The sequence below is a fragment of the Acinonyx jubatus genome, chromosome D4 (genome assembly GCF_027475565.1).
Source record: "Acinonyx jubatus isolate Ajub_Pintada_27869175 chromosome D4, VMU_Ajub_asm_v1.0, whole genome shotgun sequence".
Lineage (NCBI taxonomy): Eukaryota > Metazoa > Chordata > Mammalia > Carnivora > Felidae > Acinonyx > Acinonyx jubatus.
Window position 1 is genome coordinate 52,090,832 of NC_069391.1, and position 23,447 is coordinate 52,114,278.

At 35.6% G+C, this 23,447-nt stretch overlaps 1 protein-coding gene across 26 annotated transcripts in view; it reads left to right on the top strand.

Annotated features, from left to right (window-relative positions):
• Positions 1 to 23,447, top strand: part of BNC2 (basonuclin 2) — a 436,381-nt gene that overhangs the window by 252,465 nt on the left and 160,469 nt on the right. For 23 of the 26 annotated variants that reach the window (XM_027047204.2, XM_027047207.2, XM_053205067.1 and 20 more), the window contains one exon: positions 23,110 to 23,212. In XM_027047204.2, the coding sequence (XP_026903005.1) occupies positions 23,110 to 23,212 (103 nt within the window). Of the gene's footprint in view, positions 1 to 6,477; positions 8,636 to 16,645; positions 19,936 to 23,109; positions 23,213 to 23,447 lie in introns of those variants that run through there. The other 3 variants (XM_027047220.2, XM_027047213.2, XM_053205070.1) reach the window with 3 other exon arrangements.

Genomic DNA, 23,447 nt, shown 5'->3' on the forward strand with positions numbered 1-23,447 from the left:
GTTTTATGACTTTTTAAAAAGGTATCAAGTTTTGTTAATTTACAAATTAGATCACTAGCACTTGTGACCAGAATATTATGGGGCTTTCCGTATGAAAGTCTTAACTGCCTCGAAAGGGTAGGAAAACATTCCACTTGATATGAAGAAGTCTTAAAAGGAACATCAGCTGATAGTGAACGCATCTGTGTGTCATATATGAGTGCACTGTGCCGTGTTCAAGTACATTTGTTAGCTTCTCTACATATTATTTTTAACAAGACTAGTAAGGTATGATAACAAAAATACTGTCTTATTACTATCTTTTGCCTTGAAAATGTATTCCATAAAGATATAATAAAATTACTGAGGCGCCCGTGTGGCTCAGTCAGTTAAGCACCTGACTTCGGCTCAGGTCATGATCTCGGGGTCCATGAGTTCGAGCCCCATGTTGGGCTCTGTGCTGATAGCATTTGAATTCTGTGTCTCCCTTTCTGCCCCCATGCCTCTCATGACCTCCGCTCATGCTCAGTCTCTCTCTCTCAGAAATAAACATTAAGAAAAAATATAATAAAATTGTTTATTTACTTCTAAGTGTAACCTTTATTACAGCTCCGTGTGTTCAGACCTGAGCCACCTATCAAAGTGGAAATGGAAAAAACAAAAAAACAAAAGTTGAAACAGTTATAACCAAGTTTAGAAGTGTGGAGTGGGTCCTGTGTTGCCTTTAAATGGCATCTCACAGGAACACTGCCCCCTTTCCTCTATATTCCTTTATTATTGTCTCCATCCCTTGGAGCACCTGGGTGGCTCAGTTGGTTAAGTGCCAACTCTTGGTTTTGGCTCAGGTGATGATCTCATGGCTGTGACGTCATGAGATTGAGCCCCACATTGGGTGTTCAATGAGTGTGGAGCTTGCTTGAGATTCTCTCTCTCCTGCTCCCTCTGCCCCTCCCCTGCTCACACGTGCATGCTCACTATAAATAAATAAATACATACATACATAAATACATAAATAAATAAAAGTCCATCCCTCCTTATTTTCTCATTTTTTTTTACCTCTGAGGTTTTTACTTTTATCCATTTTAAAAACTGAATACCTATTTATTTCCCCCCAAATCCATTCTTCACAGTCTGCTAGAGTGATTTTTCTCTCTTAAATTATTATTATCTTTGAAGAGAATCCCTTTTAAAAATATTTTTCTCAGTTCTCTCAAATTTTGGTCTTTTGTACATTGCTTTATTCACTGTTCTAAATACACATGTAAACTAGTTTATAAGTAATCAGTTCTCTTACTTAGGACCCCAAACTTGCTCATCATTGAAGTTGGAAGCCCTCTCTTCCATTCTGTGAATGGATCTTCTGAATGGCTGGTTTAAAAAAAGATCGTTCTTGAAAGGTTGGACTAACTCCTTATTAAATTTCACCCAAGTATATCACTGTGTACCCTGAATTGTAAAAATACTAATTTTCATGGCTCCGTTCTACTCTGGCACTTTAATATACTCCTATATCATATTTTTTGAAATTCTCACTTAGGTTCCTTCTCTGACAGTAAGAAAAACTTTAATTCAATTCATCTTACATGTTAAATAAGGAAAAAAAAACTTATGTAGCACTTGATATTTCATGGTAGTCATGGGACAGAAATGAAGATTTCAAAATTTTGAGGCAGCAAGCCTAGTGGTTTAAGAGTCCAGATAGTAGACTAGATTTGGCAGGAGTCAGAATCCTGCATCAGCTTTGGGAAGGTTAGTTTTTGTCTCTGTGCTTTGTTTTTCTTACCTATAAAATATAGCGTATACCCTCCTAATAGAGGAATGTTTAGGATCAAATAAATTATTCTATGTGGAGTGTTTAGAATAGTGCTTGGTATATGGTAAGTGCATGGGAAGTGTTGGCCAGTATTACTATCAAACTCTGTGGACAGGATATAAAAATATGCAAAGAAAATAATATATTCTTAAACACACTATTTTAAGTAGGACACTTCGTCTCTTCATTCTTATTTATTTCTAGTGAATTTGGTACTTCTTGTATTGATGGAGCCTGTTCAGCTTGTTTTAACAAAGCAGTTGAAGTCTTAAGTGTGCTGTTTTTAAAATAATGATTTGTTTTTTGACATATATGAGAGGACGTTTTATGAAGTCTGTATTGAAGGAGATATGTCCATTAAGAAAATTTATTCTCTATTTTTATAATTCCCAGGAATGAGGGGATTTGTTTGGTATAGTAACCATATTAGTTTAACTAAAACAAACACATAAAAACAGACTGACATCCAGAAATATATTTGTCTTTTGTTTTACAAGGTCTATTTGTTTATTAAGGTAAAATGCATATAATTAAAATCCACCACTTACAGTGTACAATTCAGTGGCTTTCAGAACAGTCACAATGTTGTGCATTTATCGACGCTATCTTACAAGATCTTTTTACTTGAAAAGGATTTATATTTAAGGAAAGTCATGCAGCTTTTTAAAAATAAACATAGTAGTTAAGTGTTTCATAAAATTAAAGCGTTAGAATACAATGAAAATTAACAGTATTGCTGCTTTTGTAAAAAATGTTTTTAAAGAAATGTACAGGTTTGGGGAGAGAAATAAAGACTGAGAGAAGTTAAGATAGAACCTAGATAGCTACTTTTAATGTTACATTTCATTGAATAAGCAAGAAAATTATTAATGCTTTTAAAATCATGAACTAATTTGAACAAGATAAAAGAAACTATTTTGTCAACATCCAACTCAAACTTGAGACCTTTAATATTATTTATATAAGATTTTATTTAGAATGCAAACTCAAAATGATTTTTGCGAGAATTTATATAACCTTTGTATCTTTTTACATTTGATTTGAGTAAGGAAAAATTAACAATTTGTATGAAAATTTTAAACATGTTATAGTCACAGAATAGTTCGTACAAGATATTTTATAGGACATCTAATTTGTTGGAGCTTGAGAAAAAGGTTTTTAAGAAAACCTAAAGAATTTTAAAGAAAAAAATTACATCTTTTAATGCTTTAAGAAACTCAGCTGAGATTATGAGCAGGAACACTAATGGGAGATTTGAGGTATTGGCTATGAAGCTCACTTCAGATATTACCAAATAACCTCATGTTATTGCCAGATGTCATAGTACTTCCATCCTCTTATATTCTTTTGTCCACACTGAAGCATCTTGAACAAAAGAGGATGTTCTGGTTATTTCCTATCTCTATTATAAAAAAATGTTTGAGATCTGCTTATTGCTGATAATATTTATTTGTACTATGGATACTTAATGTTTCCAAATGATACCCTTCAACCAAGCAATTCTGTACATGCACAACAGAGTATGACTTTTAAAGTGGACTGTACAAGACAAACCTGACTGTTAAATGTTTGACAAGTATTTACATGGGTAGTATTTAATAAATTTACATTTGTTTTTATTTTTAAAAAAAATTTTTTCAACGTTTTTTTATTTATTTTTGGGACAGAGAGAGACAGAGCATGAACGGGGGAGGGGCAGAGAGAGAGGGAGACACAGAATCGGAAACAGGCTCCAGGCTCCGAGCCATCAGCCCAGAGCCTGACGCGGGGCTCGAACTCACGGACCGCGAGATCGTGACCTGGCTGAAGTCGGACGCTTAACCGACTGCGCCACCCAGGCGCCCCTACATTTGTTTTTAAATTCACATTTTAAAGAAAATGAAATTAAAAATTTTTAACAGATTGCAAGTTTTCTTCTATAATACTAGCATTCTGTCTGATGCTGAGGGGAAGTAAATTTTACTTTTAGCCCTGTCACAACCCACGCACCTGGATATAGTGCTGGATTAGAGCCTCAGTCTTGACTTTGCATTGAAAGTGGGAACATTCCTGTTTGCAATGCCTGATTTCATCCTTTCCTTGACTAAGGAGTAGGATTGCTTTTGCTTCTTGATTTAATCAAATCTAATACTAGTTGGACAATTGGAGGCATAAAGGGCAACCATCAACAGCTTTCAAAACATAGAATGCTATTCCAAAATGATATTCCAGTAATGAAATTTATTAGTGCTTCCCAAAAGTTTTAGTGGGTGACCCATAGAATGCTCTTAATACATGCAGTGAGGCAGCTCCTTCTATTTCTAAAGTTCATCATTTTGTTAGTTAATATTATATATCATAATACTATAGGGAGTGAAGGAATAAGATAGAGGAGAGAAGGAGTTGAAATGAAGATTGGGAAGCATTAAATGATAAAAGTCCACCTTCCTGGATGCAGTTGATACAGAAATGTAAAAATGTTCCCATCTGTCTAAGCCATCATTTCTGATGTAGTCCCTGGAGGAAGTGGCTGAAAAGTCATTTCCACCTAATGGGTTGTTAGGTTGCTTCTGTACAGTAAGTTGGTGGTTGCAGCCCACTTCCTCTAAGACAAAGGACTGTGTCTCTAAAACCCCATCACAACTGACACTAATTGGCATTGCTGTCGGCCCCGAGCTGTGAAAGCAGGCCTGCGTGGGCATACAGTGGGGCGCGCTGGTGTGTGTGTGGCACCAAGGGGAGGACTTTTTCTCAGATTTTGCTAGTGGGTACATATATTCTGCTTTTACTTTTCTGACCCCTGTTCTGGCAGTTTATATCATCTTCAGCATTGTTATTTGACTTGGGGAAAAATTCGATGAAAGGCCCTTTGCTGAGCACTGTGTCATTGGAAGGTACCCTCACCTTTTATAGTGTTGGGGCTTCCAAATGTTATCACTTATGTGTGAAAATCTCTCTATTAAGTAATTAAAATTATCAGTAGTAAACATAGTTTAATAAACAGACCACCTTTTACCTCATATTTTTATGCACCTAATAAACTAACATTTTTGTTTTCTCATTTTCTTAAATGAGGAGCCAGAAGAGGGCATATCAGTCTTTCAAAAATCAGTTTGGGAGCCATTTGGCCCAATTCACTTACAATTACTGTAAATTAGGAGAGGAACCTGCTTTGTATTCATAAAGGTCTGGAGCCGAAGGATTCAGTTGCTGCAAGGGGTTTGGAATGACCAAAAAAAGAAAAAAAAAAAAAGAAAGAAAGAAAGAAATGAAAGCAGATTAGCACGCTATCCTTAGAAATTTTTAAGTATGTCGAAACTTGATTGCTGTATGTGTTCCAGACTTTGATGATTATGTACAAGGGAGGGGCCTGGGAAGCGTAGAGAAGCATAACTGAGCAGTTATATTGGAGGGGCACTTTCCTATACATTACTTTTCAAAATGTGCAGATACTACCTGACTTCCATTTATAGTGAAGTGAACTGCAGTCATTGCCAGTTGTAGGCAAACTCTCTTTCTTAAATGCATATTGAAAAATTGGTGAGTGGTGGCAGGAGGGAGGAAGGGAATTACTAAGGGAATTGATTAGTCATATGAATCATTCATGTCTCTTCCCTGCATCCATTTAAAATGCAAACGGATAGCCATTTAGGCACCCAGACCCTGGCCCTTTTCTAGCTTTTTCTTTCCCCCTCCATCAGTTTCAGGCTCAGGGGTATGTAGTGGGATCTTGCTTCACAGTTGGCTTGGACCACAGCTCCCTGTGAAAGGCTCTGCTTTCTAACACTGGAAAAGCTCATGAGGACTTCCTCAGGAAACTGCTTAACTTCTCTCACAGTATCCAGAGGGATGTGAAACAAGTTTGGGGTTTCCCTTGGCCCCTGAAGTCCTTCAAGCAGAGAATCACCTTGCATTTATGTCATTTATTTAGTTCTCAGCATGGTTCCATGCCTGTTTTGGGCACCATACTAATATAGACTGTTACAGGGCTGAAACTAGGGTGAGGCCACTGAGGTGCCAAGCGTGCAAAATTCTAAGGGTGCACAATCCTCTCAGGATTGTGCTTCGTTGAGATGCTGATTCATTAATTCTGGAGTGTGGTCCTGGCAGCCTGTACTTCCGCAGAGTGCTATGGATGATTCTTACAGTATCTGTTCTGTTTTATATCTAATAGATAAGGGCTTTGTTTTGCTTTGTTTTTTAAAGAGGTGGAAGCATTCGGCTAACAGCAAAAGGGGATGGAGATAGTACTCAGAAACCTTTCTCAACACATTGATAATTCTCACATTCATTGTACAGACTCCCCTTGCTTTATCTATAGTGTCTAAATAATAAAAGAAAAGATGCACCTACACTATTTTCTGTGATTCCAAATGAAAGCAAGAAGTAGTTTCACATTGGAGGTATTATTAGCACACATTTTACACTTCTCACCCCCTGTCCACTTTATATTCTTTGTTGTCTCAAAAAGGTAACATACCTGACACCTGTGCAGAGTCTTAAGTTATTAACTCTTCCCATATAATCTAATAGCCTCATGCACAAACAAGCTTTAGTAGCTGATACAACACTGCCACTTTATACCACTTTTGGCACCAGAGGATTTTTCCTCATCCTCATTAACTTTTTAAAATCAAGCAAGATTAGTTTGGGGGAATTAAAATCAAGCAAGATTAGTTTGGGGGAATAAATCTCTATTTTTTAATGTTTTGTTTTATTTATTTAGAGAGTGAGTGAGTGCTCATGAGTGGGGGAGGGGCAGAGAAAGAGGGAGAGAGAATACCGAGCAGGCTTCATGCTCAGCACAGAGGCCAACATGGGGCTCGATCTCATAGCTGTGAGATCATGACCTGAGCTGAAATCAAGAGTGAGATGACCAATCAACTGAGCCACCCAGGCACCCTGAGAAATCTCTGTTTCAATGAATTGACAGAATCAAAAATTTTTGCCTGGAAGTAAATATTGAAAATGTTTTGGCAGTTAGAATATGGCTAAATAAGCATTATGTAGTCTAACTCTAAAATTTGTTAATATCTAGATAAAAGGTAAAAAGTTGAATCTGTCTGTAGAGTAGTAGTCTAAAGGAAAACAACACTGTGCACATACCTACCAATTTAAAATTCTATCACTCCTACTTTACTTGTATCCAAGGCATATCATCTGGTAGCTGTGCTTTGTTGTTAACTTGAACACAGGTAATATATTTTACAATTAAAATAATAGCCTCAGATTTACTGGATATGATCAAACACAAAATACTAAAACATGTTCACTGCCAGTTCTGTGGATATTCAGATAATATTTCAGTTAAATCATATGAATTGTGCTTTCTTGATCTATTTATGGTTCACCCAAGTGGAATGGACTAATTGTCCAAATAGTGTAGGAAATAGTTACCTTATAATACTGTGAAGTACTTGGCAGAAATATAGTTTATACTCTGTTTGCTTGGGTTCTGTTTGTTTTTGTCTGGCAGTGATGTCCAGTTTCATGAACAGCAATGTCTGTGGTCTGTGGTCATCTACTTACGGTCCCTCTGGAATTATTCAAAATACATAATGTAGGCTAGGCATAGGCTTTTGATATATTAGGGTTCTGAATGTGGGTGACTGATAAATGTAGTAAAACTTTATTGGTTGCTAGTGTCTTCCTTTATCATTCTTTGTAGACCACCAAAGCTAGTTTGTGTGTATTTGATCATCCAATAATGTATTCACTTGTCTAAGGGTAATCATAGTGAAGAGGTGGAGACACCATAACATATGGAAATACCTTCTGAATCAGTAAAGAAAAATTGAAATGTATCAAAGTGTTAAACATCTTAATATATTACCTCTTTTTCATGTATTGCTTACATATTAACCAGTATCCTGTAATACTCTGAGCATTTCATTCCTTTCCAGAGCAAGAGCACAGATTGAGAAGGTTTCATCTGTGCAGGGAATTCAAATTGACTCCCTCACCCTACTTTTCACCTTTACTGGAAGACAAATCGAGGGAGGTGTTCATTTGGAGATGTTAAATGGGTGTGTGTGTGTGTGTGTGTGTGTGTGTGTGTGTGCGCGCGCGCGCGCATGCGCGCGCGCCTGTCATTGAAGGGCAGTTGTATGTAGGCTTTCGTTGACAGCTATCACTGCATCTTGCAGCAAGGGAATTAGAATTTTCAATTTATACTTCTTATTCTTCGACCCTAAGAAAGTTGTAAATTACTACAGCACAACTTATGATTTAACCCTTCAAATCATTTGAATATGGTTGATGTTAAACTCCTATCCCTGATCACTTTGCATTCAGAATTTAGTTGGGAGGGAGCAGATGATATGTTGGTGTTTCACAACTTCTGGCCTTGTCTTTGGAGTAGCAGAGTTTTAGCACATGAAAGCACAAATGCTTCGTGTGGACAGATCACATACATTTTAGAAGTGTTGCTCTTTAATGCTCAGTTGTGTTTGCATAGTGTGAATCGATTCTTCAGAGGCTGAAGTTGTAACATGTAGCTGTCCTTGAGGCATACTCCTATTAATTTATTCATATTAAAGCCACAACATGATATTTTTAGTAACTCTTGGATCAAGGAAGAACAGGGGCAGCTGCAAAAAACTGACTTTAAAAAAATGTATTTTGGCGTTTGGCTTTTTAAAAAATGGGCAGTAAGCTATCTCATTGCCAGATAGAAGCAGTAGATATTATTGCCCAAGGATATATACATTGTCTGTGACAGAGGTAGTGCCTGGCTCATGAACTTTGACGAGTTAGATTTTCTTTTTTTTTTTGATTTCAGGTACTATATATGTGTATCTGCATGTGAAGTGTGTGTGTGTCAACTTTGGCAGCAGAAGGATGGTGATGGTAGAGTAGAAGAAGGTATCTCTATAATGATAGACCTAAAGTTAGAATGTTACTAATATTGCCTCGAATATTAGCTAGGTATGCATCATCAAAACAAGATGCTTTTTTCTAGGATATCTAAAATCTGTCTTCCCTCTAATGACTAGTGGAGTCTACCACAGCCAAGCTGACTGAGAATGTTAACCTCTTGTCAACTCTTGCCTGAATTTGGATGATCAGAAAATTATTTCTGTACAACAGCTTGCATATTTTGGTAGTGTATTCTATATGTTTTATGCATTATGTGAATTTTATGGTGTCTATTTTCAGATAGGTATCCCTGCAATTAGTAGATGCTATTCATTCACAGACATTTTAGCAGATTTATTTATTTGTTTGTTTATTAAAATTCTCAAGGTATTACACATGTTATATCTACTGAAAAGCTTTCTCTGCTTTTGTTTTTTTCCTTAGTATGCCAATACTTAGAAACATGATTTTAATGTAAATTATATATTGATAGCTTCTTAACATTCTATCAGATTGAAATTTCTTAGAAAGTTATGCAACGAAAGATTTGACAGATAAATGTAAAGTGTCTAGCAAGTGATATGAATAGTAACTGAGATTTTACTTCATTTTTGTTGGCTTTCTGTGCTATTATTAATATTAGAATATGTGGTTCCTGGTCTGTGCAGGTATGTACGAGGGTCTTTTTTGTCAAGGGGTTATGCCTGCCTATACCGAGAGACAAATTATTGCTTTGGAATCCTTAATTATTTAATAAAGAGATTCTATGAGATCTCAAAATACAGATTTAATACCTAAAACTAGAGGGGATAAAATAGGAAAACCAGACACATGAAAGAATATCATCTTTATGTAAGAGATGAATTATGATATTCAAAATCACATCTAGCTTTATAGAAAAAAAGGAGTAGATTTATTCTATACACTAAGATTATAGGGAAAATGACATGAAAGCACATGCTGATAAAGCTTGTGCCTTCTGGTGTATAAAGCAAATATCTAAATATATGTCTGTTTGTGTCCATATACAGAGTTAAAGGACAGTTTTCCATGAAATAATGCATTCCTTTAGAATTGCTGTACATTTTCATAATTTTTAAAACATTCCTATTGTAACCTACATCAAAAGGGCAGCCAGGGTTTTTTGTGTCTGACTATACATATGCATTATAAAAAAGTGAGTCTACTGTAATTACCAGTTTGCAGAGCGAATTCCTGCAGGGTTTGTACTCTCCCCATTAGTAAAAGAGATAAGTTGAAATGTATTAAAATTTCACTGTACAACTGGGAGTTTTTGTTCACAGTAAATGTGTTAATGTTTCTTCATTGCTTGACTGTTTGTGTTTAAATTTAGGCAGCGTGCCCAACAGGGACAAAATTATAGGATAAAGCTATGTATAAAAGAAAATCCTTCTGAGAGCACCAATAAGGCTCTTTTTAAAAATAAGCAGTTACATATAATAGTACATGGCTGTAGCCACAGAGAAAAGTTTTATCTGTCTATTTCAGAATTATTGGAATTTTTCTTTCCCTTGTGTAAAGGTTAAGAGGACTGAGTTTATGTCAATAGCTAATACACTTTGATGTAAAAACATCTATTATTTTATTCAGTGTTACTCCTGTAAAAAGAAAAAAGATTCCTTTTTGTTGTCCTTATGATGAAGAGAGGCTAATAGCATTTTGAGAGAGAAGTGATAGATCACATTTTCTTCCCTTGGAAAGGAATTCTTTCTTGTTAAGAATTCTAATTACAGCCTGTTATATTTTTTGGAGCATTTTTCTCTGCTTTTCTTCATTGCCATGAACTTAGTAAATACATTTATTCACATAGATAGACTTACATTAAAAAAAATTAATCTGCAACCACTATCACCTAGTGTGAGTACATAATGAAATCCACAAATAGAGGATAAGGCTAGTATTTCTCTGTAGTGTAGAGTAGGCAGAAGTTGAAGTTATCTGTAAACACTGACTATATACCCTTTAGCCAGCCCGCTCCTCTCTCTCTTAAATGTGGAAAATGTATTGTAGTTCCTACTGTTTGCCTTTTATATTTTTTTTTGTCTGCTTTTCCATACATGAAGATGAAAGAATTTGCCAGTATCCATGTGCCATCTCCACGGCCTCATACCACAGACCCACAATACAGACTATGTAAAGAAGCAAAAATAAAATATAATTCCTCATCTTTGAATGTTGCTATCAGTGTTTTGTAGTCTACGTACTGATAATGTATATGGGTATGCAGAGATATATGGGGAGGGGGTGGGGATGCATGTGTATGTGTATGTTTTCATTTGTTTGGATTCATACATCCAAGTACCCATAGGAAAATATGAGAAGCTCCATGAATATTTCCTGTTGTATATTAGCTTTCCATCATAAAATGTATTTTTCCCCTTAAAATACGTTGGTTCACCAGAGAGAGAGATACATTTAATTCTTCCTCCTCTACACTGTTCTTTAAAAAGTAAATTTTTAACTGATAGACCTTGAAGTCCTTTAGAGCTATTACTTTCTTTTGGCTAATTCGTACAAAGGCACCATATGAAAATTGGATTTTTGATCTGATGGAGTGATTTTTGAGTTCTTATGAACCATTTATAGTCTATCAAGTAAATCCTTCTTAGTTCACGGATTATTGACCCAATGGACCATATTAGCTGCTTCGAAGCTGTTATAGCCCATTATGTTGATTCAGCTGACACACATGTGAACCCAGTCCACATGCCCAAGATGACATTAACATTGTTCTGGAAGACTCCCTTTTTTTCCACAAGGCTTTCTATTTATTTCTTAATTTTTAAGAGTTAGCTCAGAGTTCCTGACAGCCATTGCATACGTTTCTCCATTTGCTCAGTAATGTTGAAGCATTTGTTAGCAGCTAGATGGTCTGCTTTTCGCCGTCTTTCTCTATATGTCTCTCTTTTGTCTTTTAACCAACTAATCCTTACAAGAAAAAAGAGAATAATGTTTTTTCAATACTCTAGGGCACGTTTTACCCTCAGATGCTTATAGATTCCATAGAAATTTGTGAGGTTTCTCTGAGCATTGGAATGTAGCTCTTTGAATTTGAGAAAACTACCTTTTAGAAGAAATGATAACGTTGTATTTGTGTTTTTAAAAAATGTATTACCTGAGAGGTTTCACTTGAAAAATTCTGGTGACTCTAGCCAGTGGTAAAATCAAGATGTGCCTTTAGTGATTTATATGAAGCTCTAATGAAGCCAGTCCAGGTCTCAGCACGGACCCCTAGGGAATCTGTGACCTAACATAAATAACGTATAAGAGGGCATGTAGACTGTTCATCATCTCATTATTATTATTTGTAATGGGTATGATTCCTGAGGTGATATCTGCTCTTGGGCAAAAGAGACACATTCTTTCATAATCAGACATAATTATGATGTACAGTTATATATGCACAATGGAAAGTATTAAAATGTTTATTGAGATACACTCCTTATTTATGGGCAATCCCAAGACATGTAGAAATAAGGTGATATAAAATAAACCAAGTGTTCTTAAGGATACCTTGTGTCACTTTTTTTAGATTTTGGCCTTTCTTAGTATAACCATTTAAAAACTCTACAAAAAGCTGCTCAGAGTTGCTTTCTCTGTCTAAAATGTACCATTTTGTAGAAAATCCTAGTATAAATTAACTGCTTACTTAGCAGTTTACCCCACCTTTTTAAGTTGCTTAAACCTTTACCCACACCTCTCCCTTTGAGTGTAGTTTTGTCCACATCTCTTACTTCATTTTAAACTCCTGTTGTAACTGAAAAAAATGTATATCTGAGGAAATCTCACTGTGGAGGGAGGGTAGCAAGGGGGATTATTTCGCTTCTTGCCTTTCATACACAGGCAGGGTGGAAAGAGCCCTGGATTACTAGATGTGGCCATTTAAGGACATCTCAGAGCCTCATTTTCTGCTGTTTGAAAAATCTCTAATTTGGGGGATTTTGATGATTAAATATGAGAATGTATTTGAAATATTATGCAAGCTTCATAGCACTGTACAAACGTAGGATATTATTAGTCTCACGAAGGCTGCCTCAATTGGCCCGGGTAATCAGAGTTGTCATCTGAAATGATACACTCTAAAATGCAACAACTTGTCTCCCTTGTTGCTTCACTGGGATAAATTCTTTTCACAAACCTAGAGGAGTAAATTTAGTTAAAAGGTCACCCACCTTTTATGTTCTTGCTTGGTAAATGGATTGCTTACTGTGCTTGGCATTTGAAATAAGGTGGCTAGCTCCTTTTGTAGAGGATCAAGATTTAGAGGTACTCCTTCTTTGAAGGAGTCCTTCCCACGCTGCCTGGCAAGGAGAGGCATCATCAAGTCAGGATGATGTCTTACATTTGGGCACAACTTGGGATAAGTCTTGGGTTATTCCTGCACCTCTTTGCTTGGTCACCAAAATCTGAGATCATCATGCAAATCATCATTCCTGGGATTGAAGCTGCTTCTGAAATACTGGAACTCAGGCTTTCTCTTGTCTTGCTTCTTGCCTAATGAGGAAGTATTTCTTTGTAAAGTGCTTAAAGGTTTATAAATCTTCTTGCATCTCTTTATCAATCCCTTCCTTATTAATGTCTTCCCCATCATATTATATTAGTAATTGTTTTCATGAATGCCACCGAGAAATGTAATCACATTACCACCTTTCAAATTGCATTAGTGAAAATGAATAAAATGTATATCAATGGAATACAAAATCGCTGATTCAACATTAAGGTGAAATGAGAGGAGTATTGCTTAGCATTCATATGATATCAGAGGTGCTTTGGCTCCTTATATAAAGTTACGCATTCTGGTAAATGTAGACAGAGTTTAGTTAAAATGGGTTACTTTGTATGGCGAGCTAATCCCTTATTTTCAATAGATGATAGGTATGTTCATTGAAAGAGTATTTCCTTTCTAATTATCACAGCTGCCTGTGTGAGTAGTCTGTAAAATGTGTAAGCATACAGGCAGTAAATGGAATATCTTAATTGTTAACTGTTAGGTAAGAAAATAAAATGTTTCTGCCCAAATTGAAATGCCTTTTCATTTCCTGTTTCTCTAATATTACTAATTGCCTAACAAAATAGCTTGTATTACCATAGGCCTAATTTAATTGGGGGGAAAAAAACATAACACATGCACTCCAAAGCCTGCATGTGCTTTGATGCCATAGAAGCATGGATATTTTCCTTATATAATTGGCTATATCCCGCTGTTGATTTTTACTCTGAACTCCTAAATTATTTAAATGGGGTCTTCCTCATGTCGATTGATAGTAGGTTGTGGTCGTAAGGTAATGACTACAGATGCTCATTGGATCCATGTCTGTGAAAATTTATGTGCCTGTGTATATGTCTCTTTCTCCCTGTTTGTGTTTATATATTCACACAAAGTCATGGAAACATTAACACTCATGTGTAAACATTTACTCAGAAGCTTATGGTTTCCCCTCTTTGCTCCCTCCCCCTAAACCAAATTTGCCTCATGACTTTTGCTGAAGTAACTTTTTCATGACAATAAATTGAGGAATATTTTTGCTAGTATATATGACAGAATTCATCATTATCAGTTTTTAACAAATTCTCTTAGTTGTTTTAGTATCCTGATATTAGTATGTGAACATAACTGAGAATCACCTTCCCGGCCCCCCCAGTCTGTTGAAGAATGTCCTAGATTTTCCTGATGGAAAAATAGCAGTGGACTTAGAAAATAATTGCCAGTTTTTAAATGGATATATTAAGTTTTAATATTTTCAAAGCAGAAGGTATTTTCAAATTTAAGGAACAGTGAAATTTTTTCATTTGCTTTCTGTTCATCCACTCATTTAGCATTTGTATATTGAAGACCTACTAGGTTAAAGAAGGGTGTTCCATTACATTATGTATGCTATCTTACGAGTTAAGTAACACCTTATGAGGGAATGCTATCTTATGAGTTAAATAACACCACCAGTAGAAACCAGAGGATGCAGTGAGTTTTGTCCCTCATCCCTCTTAAATAACTCTAGTGAGATAGAGTTCATATACCATACATTCTACCATTTAAAGTATACTATTAAATAGATTTTAGAATATTCACAGCTGGGCGCAACCATCATCAGATTCATTCTGGCACATTTTTATTACCTCAAAAAATCCTTTAGCTACCTCTGCAAGCCCTAAGTAACCACTAACTACTTTCTGTCTTTATGGATTTTTATATGAACATTTCGTATGAATGGAACCCTATATATGTGGTCTTGTAAATGGTTTCTTTTACTTAATATAATGTTTTCAAGGTGCATCTGTGTTGTACTATATATCAGTATTCCTTTTGATTGCCAAATAATATTTCATCATATGAATATGCCATATTTTTTTTTATTGATTTTGCCACTTGATGGAAGGATCATAGCTTAAAATTTTTTTAATTTTTTTAATGTTTATTTAGTTTTGAGAGAGAGAGAAAGCGAGCGGGAGAGGGGCAGGCAGGGAGAGAGGAAGACACAGAATCTGAAGCAGGCTCCAGGCTCTAAGCTGTCAGCACAGAGCCTGACACGGGGCTTGAACTCATGGACTATGAGATCATGACCTGGGCCAAAGTCAGACGCTTAACTGACTGAGCCACCCAGGTACCCCTTAAAATTTTTTTAAAATGTTTATTCGATTTTGAGAGAAAGTGAGACACAGTGTGAGTGGAGACAGCAGAGAGGGAGACACAGAATCTGAAGCAGGTTCCAAGCTTGTAACTGTCAGCATAGAGCCCAATGTAGGACTCGAACTCACGAACCGTGAGGACCTGAACTGAAGTCAGGCGCTTAAACAACTGAGCCACCCAGGCATCCTGGGATCATAGCTTTTAAGAAAAACTCAAAATAAAGTTTAAAAATTCTGGATTTTAACAGTAAATGGTGTTGAAAGGCCGCTTTTCCCCAGTGAATCTCTTTCAATTATTTTGGAAGTGTTTATTGTGAAGATGATGTATTTCCTTGATCAATAATTTTATTGTCGTGGTGTTTTGTTGAAGTTTGACCATCTTTGAATTGTCCAGCTTTTCATCTTGACCAGGTTTACATCGTTGGCATTTGGCCCTTGTAGTGAGTCTGGCCTTACCGTGTATTTTCAAATCCTCTGATTCAGCCACAAAATCTAGTTTTGAAGACACCAAGAAGTTTCAGAGCACAAAGGTACAACAAAATGATCGTTTGATCAGGTTGCTATTTCTTCGTATGATATTAAAAACATTGAGACAAATTTGAAAGAACATTTTATTGAAGGGTTAATTTTTCAATTTCAAATTTATCTTACCACCAAATATGATACATACATCTGCTGTAATTTTCCATTGTGAAATTTTGAATGGGTTTTGTTAAGCAGACAGCATTAGCTTCATTGCTTCTCATTTGCTGTTGTTACTGTTCTATTACAAGTAGTGGCATTTACATGCAGTTCAACACTCTGTGGATCCTTAATTTTTATAGTACACCTTATATTCACTGATAATTTCTTTTTGTGAACTCTGTGAACATTGCACATTCAAACTCGGGTTTGTATTTTTCTGGTATAAATGCTGAAAACATACCCAGCTTGTTATAAATATAGATTTATATTAATAGTCTAATAGAGTTAGATAAGACTTCTAGGTTGTTATAAAATTTCTTTGTAGGATATTTAAAACCTTGCATCTTTTGGTCAGTGTTCAGTGTCTGTTCAGCTCATGCTGTTGTATCTTGCTTTGCAAACAAGGATTGCAAAATCCTGTAGCAAAACAGGGGGATATACCTTTGCTTTAATCCTGTATGAGTTTTGTAATCAAGTAAAAGTCCATTTCTTGTGCTGTAGTCTAGTTCATATTGGCCCAGTAACTGTCCACCATGCAAAAAAATTGAGTTTTCTTTGCTCAGACTGCAGTGTGTGTTGGACAAATTTAGGATACTGAGGAGTTCTAAGAGGCAGTGTCCTATAGATTTTCTAAGTGTTAGTTGACACTCATAGTACTTTTGTTTTATTTATTTTATTTTATTTTATTTTATTTTATTTTATTTTATTTTATTTGAGAGAGTGTGTGTACTCATGGGAAGGGGGAGAGAGAGAGAATGAATAATGAATGAATGAATGAATGAGTCCCAAGCAGGCTCCACACTTAGCAAGAAGCCTGACAGGGAGCTCGATCCCACAACCTGGGATCATTTGACCTGAGCCAAATTCAAGAGTCAGATGCTCAACCACCTGAGCCACCCAGGCATCCCTCAAAGTACTTCTTTGGAAAGTTGTTTCTTTTCCATTAGGTTTATGTATCAGCTGTGTGAAAATGAGAGGGGAAAAAACTGACCTGAAATTTGTACAGGAAGCTATTTTCTGACTTAGTCACCATTACTGTCATGTGAATTCTTTAGAATCTTTGTGACATTGCTGTTGAAGTACTCTATTTGCCTTAGGTTTTCATATACAAGATTTATAAATGTGTGTGGAAGTCCCACTAATCTCTTTGCATCTTTTTGGCCATTCTCTTCATAATGCTTGGCAACCATTGCTTTGTAATTACTACAGTGTAGTCTGTGACATAATACTTGGCTTCCAGATTTGTGAACAGATAATTTTATTCCACACTTTTATTTATTTTTAAGACCAAAGTCATTCAAGGACGATTTTCCTACTCAATAAAATGGTTCACTTGATCTCTGTCACCATGTGTACCTTTCTTTCTTGGGCTTGTGTGTTCAGAGATGAATAACATGTAGTGATGACTTAATAAGAGTTCATGGTAACACAGACTATTTTGTAGCGTCATGGAGGATTGGCCAGTTTTACATATTTATATGTACATGTGACTTCCAAAGTAGAAAATTCCGTTTATTAAGAAATTTGTTGTTAAAAATAAAAAAGGTAAACCTTGTCACTTACAGCCATCATAGGCAATTAATTTGTATACTTAGAATCTACCCACCTGCATTTACAATAGAAACTGATAGGACAGAATGGATGCTATATTAATGATTAGCTCTTTCCATAATTCAGTTTTAATGTAGGTCACTTGAAGGGAGCTCCTGGCAAATAGTATTTCTTGTGGAAAGACAAAACCTAGAATTTAAATTTTTAATTTTTTGCTCACTTTGTATGATTACTGCTTCAGAATATACGTCTTATGTTTCTAATTGCCCCCTTGCCTTATTTTGCCTTTTGTTATTTTATATTAATATGTAACTTGTGTACATGTCCCCAGATAAGAAACGGCTAATAGATTTATTAATTAGACTTGTTTATAGTTCTTTTATGAGGTACACTAAATATTAGCTGAAGCAACCATCCATGTTTTCCTGAGAAATGTCATTTGGCGAGAAGATTGATGTTTAGCTCCCATATTCTTGCAGAGTTCAAGCCAGCTATGAGCATAATAAAGCTGAAGAGACTTCAGTTTTCGTGATAACAGAATCTTATTTGAATATGGCTTTGGAACTCATCCAGAATACTTTCAAATGCACTCTAATTTAATATTCAAATGTAAAAATGTTACTGCTCAAACTTTGATTAAATATTTTTATTCTAAATTGGCCTATTTTATTTTAGATATACTTTGAATGTCAATATTTATAATTTACTGGTTTAATTGTATGTTTTCTTCCTTTCTCTGTAGAGAATGGATATAAACTGATTAATAATTGGGAAATCACCCTGTCATTTAAGAGCCATGTAATATCCATATAAACATTTCTGATCCCTAATATTAAAAACAAATACTAATCACTGTCATGCTTATCTTAGAGGACTATAGTATGAATAATATAGCATCATGTGTGTCAATCTATTCATTAAGACTATGTGTTAAACATTTTATAAAGCATTGGATAAATAGCACATTGGGAAGAATCATGGGGGGAAATTCAAATATAATATATGGAAAGTTTCTTAGTGTCATAAATGGTTTCTATTTCCTGAAACTTTTTACTGTTACTAGACACAGTGCCATGGGCCTTATAGTCATTATTTCATTTAAGTCCTTTGACACTTGTGATGTTATTGCTACTGTTAGAGATGAGGAAAAAGGCTCTGAGAATCATGTATTTCAAGTGCCTTTTGAGTACCTGTCATTTGCCAGTGTACGTTGTAATCTCAACAAACGTGTTCGACTGCCCTCATGGAGCTTAAATTCTAGAAGGGAAGACATATTAATCAAGTATTCACACAGATGAATAAATACATTTATATGTAATAGATTATAGATAAGTTGCAAATAAATATTCACAACTGTCTTAAGTGCTATGACAGAAAAACCCCTTGTGAAACAGGAAACTAATGGGGAACTTGACTGGGAAATGAGGGCAGCTGCCCTCAGGAATAGAAGTAGTATTCGAGTTAAAATCTGAAAGATGAGCAAGAGTTAAGAGTGTACAGTGGGGTTGAATGGTGGGCAGATTGAAGGGCTCTGCCCAAAGATTGCCTGACTGAATGGGATTATAACTCAAGGTTCTCGGTCATATGGAGAGTTCACACAGACCTGGGTCGGCTTCCTGTGGCTTTATTAGTTCAGTGTCTTTAGGCAGGGTACTGAATTATCTCCACCTTAGTTTCCTCATTTGTGAAATAAAGGTAATGATAGTGCTAACCTCACGGTATTTTCTGAGGATTAAGAGAGCTAATGTTTGTAAAGTATGTGACATTAGTAAGTAGAAAGTGGCTAATATCCAGTAAGTCTAGCTATTATTAATGATACTAGGTAATAGGTTACTGTTAAAAAATTTTAAATCCTACCTTTGGAAGAAGAAAAGACAGAGGAATAAAAAGAGATGATTGCTTCTCTAGCCCTTTTGAGGGCTTCCTTCTCTTCTTAGGGTCTTTCCTCTACACCTACTGCCCACAAACTCTGTCAAGTCCCTGAACACAGGGACTCTGCCACCCGTTTCTTGCCACTTAACACAGTACTTGGCTCCAAAATAATGGTTTTTGCATAATGATAGTATTTGAAGCTGGAGGAGGGGATAGAATTGCCAAAATAAAAAATGAGAGAGCCTGGCCGTGGGAAACACCTGTATTTATTTACAGTGGAGAGTGAGTGAGAAGTTGTTGCCAGTGAAACTAGGATTGTTGGTCTCTACAGCCCAGGAATGAAGGAAGAGTGCCGGAAGCTGCACTGAGGTCTCGGAAGACCAGGAGACTAGAAAAAGGGACCAAAATTCATGAGAACATTCCTTTTGGAGAAAGTTTCAGGAACGTGTGGGACAGAAACCAGATTGCAAAATTAAAATGTAGGTGGTTGTGCGGAAGTGGAAGCAGTAGGTGTTGGGTGCATGGATTTTTCTTTCAAGAAATCCATGGTAAAGGTAAGCAGAAAGAATAATTACTTTTAATAAGTTGCAGGCTTAAGAAAATTTATCATTGTTATTATTCTGGGGATTTGTCAATGCTGATCATGTAAGAACTGAGAAAAGAAAAACAGCACTCCTGATGAGTCATGGAGGGGTTGATAACCTGAGATAGCCAGACCTGCATGAAGATCCCTGATATATATAGGTGGGAACAGTCTGACTAAACTGTCTACTCCTTTCCTGGTGTCCCCTTTCTGCCACCTCATCGTCATCTCTGGATTTTCTATAGTTGAGAGTGCTCAGCAGTGAGTGGGAGGAATTCACATGTTGGCTGAATGAAGGAAGACGTGAATATGCTCACAAAAATGAAAGCTTATCCATTTCTACTCTTCCCAGCTGTCTCCTTGTAAAGCATGTACATTTTTGAGGCTTAACTGCTTTTGATAATTTTATGATAATTTATTTTCTTTAAGTGTGGGTGAGTTGGCAAGTGATCACATTGGTTCTGTTTTGTTGTGAATAAATAGTATGTCAAAGTTTTATGCTGTTTCAAAAATGTTATTTAGAATAAAACTTCCTTTGAAGCCACAATAGTCTCTTACTCAAAATATTTATTTAGACCATATTGTTTAAATATATATAATTCCCTTAAGGAACAATTGTAGTCTATAAAAATCTGAATTTAAAACAAGTAGACCTTCTGGAATTCATAGAAATACAAAATGGACATTCCAGTGTTTAAGTGTTTATATACAAAAGGAGTTGAGGTGTTCCAATGTTTGTGTGTTTAGGTACAAAAAGAGTAGAATTCATAAAAAAAGGATGATGAACTTAATTCCCAAATGTGCCAGATGTATAAAGTTACTTAGAGAAAATATTTAAATCATAAGCTGGTTTAGAGCAAATGAATAAATTATTTAATCAGTGAATAAATAATTATACATAAAAATAAAGCAAATCTGTAGTCTCTTAATTTGTTCTGTCCTGAATGTAGCAATAATTAAAATTGACAAAAGTGTGCTTTAAACACAATATAAAATTAGGCTATTTTTGTAAAATAAATATTAACAAAGTAATGATTTAAAACATGTTTGTCTTTTATGCTGGAGTTAACGTATAATCCTTGAGAAATCATTTTATTGGGAATTTTTAAATTTTGGTAAAGCAGAGGTGATTTTTTTTTGGTATGTTTTTGAAAGCTTTTATTAAAGCTGTTCAGATTGCATGAATATTTTCATTTCAATGTGGTTGCCATATCTGGATTTATAATTAGAGTTTGTGAAGTGCATTTTTTTTTCTTTAGTAGAAACACCTCCCTCTAAACTAAACTGTTTTGTTTGGGTTTGGGTTTTTTGACCATATTACAGTCAAGTTGTGAGTTCATTAACTAATGAACATGTTATTTAAAGAAGCTCTTTCTAACCTGTTACATTCTGATATATTGCTCAGTCAGTAAACTATTGAAATTGAAATAAGAAACTTTGGGAGAAGTATTTCCTCATATAACCTACAAATATGTATATTATTCTTGCTTAGTCAGCATTTCCTTTGGTGTTCCTATTTCTTATTAGTAATTCTTCAAATCACGATACATAAAGCAAAGTTTCACTACCTGGCTAATACATACTTGGACTGTTGACATTGGAAGACAAACCCTGAAATACCAGGCAGATTATACAATTGCGTGTTTCCCCAGTGGTAATGGAGCAGCAAATTAGAGGTGGAGGTGATCTAAGGAAGGAGTCTATCGTGAAGAAAGACTCTTATTGCAAACCGAACAGGGAAACTATAGATTTAATGTTCATTAGTGAAAGTGAAAAACTTTTCAAAATTGCCTGATAAGGGACAGTAAAACCTGTCCAGTTTTACTCTCTGTAAATGGAATTGGCCCAACAGTGTTGACAATGTCTAAAATACTGTCTAAGTGAGACAGTTTCTATAAAATTCCAAGTGGAATATGAGCTCTAGGAATATGAGCATCTGGAAGCTGTGTAAGTGAGCATATCTTTCAGTTGTAGAACTGCAGTTTCAGGTAGTTGCAGCCTCTCCTCCAAACACCACTCCCCCACCCCAAATCAGTAAGCATTGATTGCATCTAAAGCTGTAGAGCCATCTTTTCCTGGCAGTTCAGATAGTTACAGTAGATTGTTAATCTGTGAATGATCGGACTAAGTCCCTTCTGTCTTCAGAATTTCCATGCAAATTAGAACTAAATATATGAGATAAATTTATTAAGTGTGGTCTAGGAGCATAAGGTCAGCTTTTGCACAAGTTTTAAGCACAGGTTTTTATCCATAAAAAGTTACACTTCATTTATGCTAATTTTCTGTGGATTCACTTTATAATATAAACTGGTAAAATGTTTTTAGAAAGTAATCGTAAAGAAAGTTTTTTGAGTGTCTTTTTCAGTTTTCTAAGATCCAGTTGGATTGTTACCAATATAAGATGTTTGCATAAATGGCTTTTCCTATTCCATATATGATCTAAAAACAAATTTAAACTTGGTTTCTTACATCACCATTAAAGTAAAAGGAATGTTGTTTTGTATTTTTCAAAATAGGAATGAAAATGAAATTAATATATCAAAATGGAAAAACAAGGAATTGGAAAGTAGATAAATAATACCAGAAGTATGTTAGATTTTATTGAGCCAATAGGGATGTCTTTCAAAGTGTATCTGAAAGATTAACAAAGCATCCTAAGTGAAACTCAGCAGAAGAAAAGTAACATTCTAATAATAATATTTGTATGTCATGTTTTACTTTCACCAACATTTCACTTGAGCATTATTGTAGTAGAATGTATTTTCCTGCATTATTGCCAAGTGGATAAACTTAAATGGGAATATATAGTAGCAGCAATATTTTGTTCTGTTTGGGATCCCTAGCGTTACAAATCAAGCATCTTGTAGAATACATAATCCTTTATTCTTATTCTGCTTGGTCTATGTTTCTAATTTAAAGGTTAAATATGAATGAGATGAAACATTCTATTAGTGTGTGAACTTTGTTTTCTTACTTTTTTTTTTGGTAAGAGATTTTGATGGTATCCAAATTTATTTTTAAAACACTCCAGGCCCCTACCAACATAAAGCCTTTAGAAATGGAAATGGATGTTACTTATTAAAATGGTAAAGAAATACAATACCTTTGAACAGATGCTGATCCTTTTTTTTCCTCTATTTTTCAGGCCATCCGTTGCACACTGGTAAACTGCACGTGTGAATGTTTTCAGCCGGGGAAGATTAACCTGAGGACTTGCGATCAGTGTAAACATGGCTGGGTGGCACATGGTGAGGAAAATCTGGACTTTTCTTCCTGTTCTTGTTAGGTTCATGTGAATGTGCGTATTTTTTCAGAGCAGTCACTGCCCTGGAGAAGAGAGGGGTCAGCTGTGCTCCAAGAGCTAGTTAACATGCAGGCTGCAGCTCTCAAACAGCATATTCTCGGCTCCAAGGAGTAAGTCTAGGCAAGCAGTTCTTAGCAGAAGGGTGCGATGTTTATAGGACAGTTGGGCCGTGGGGTTCT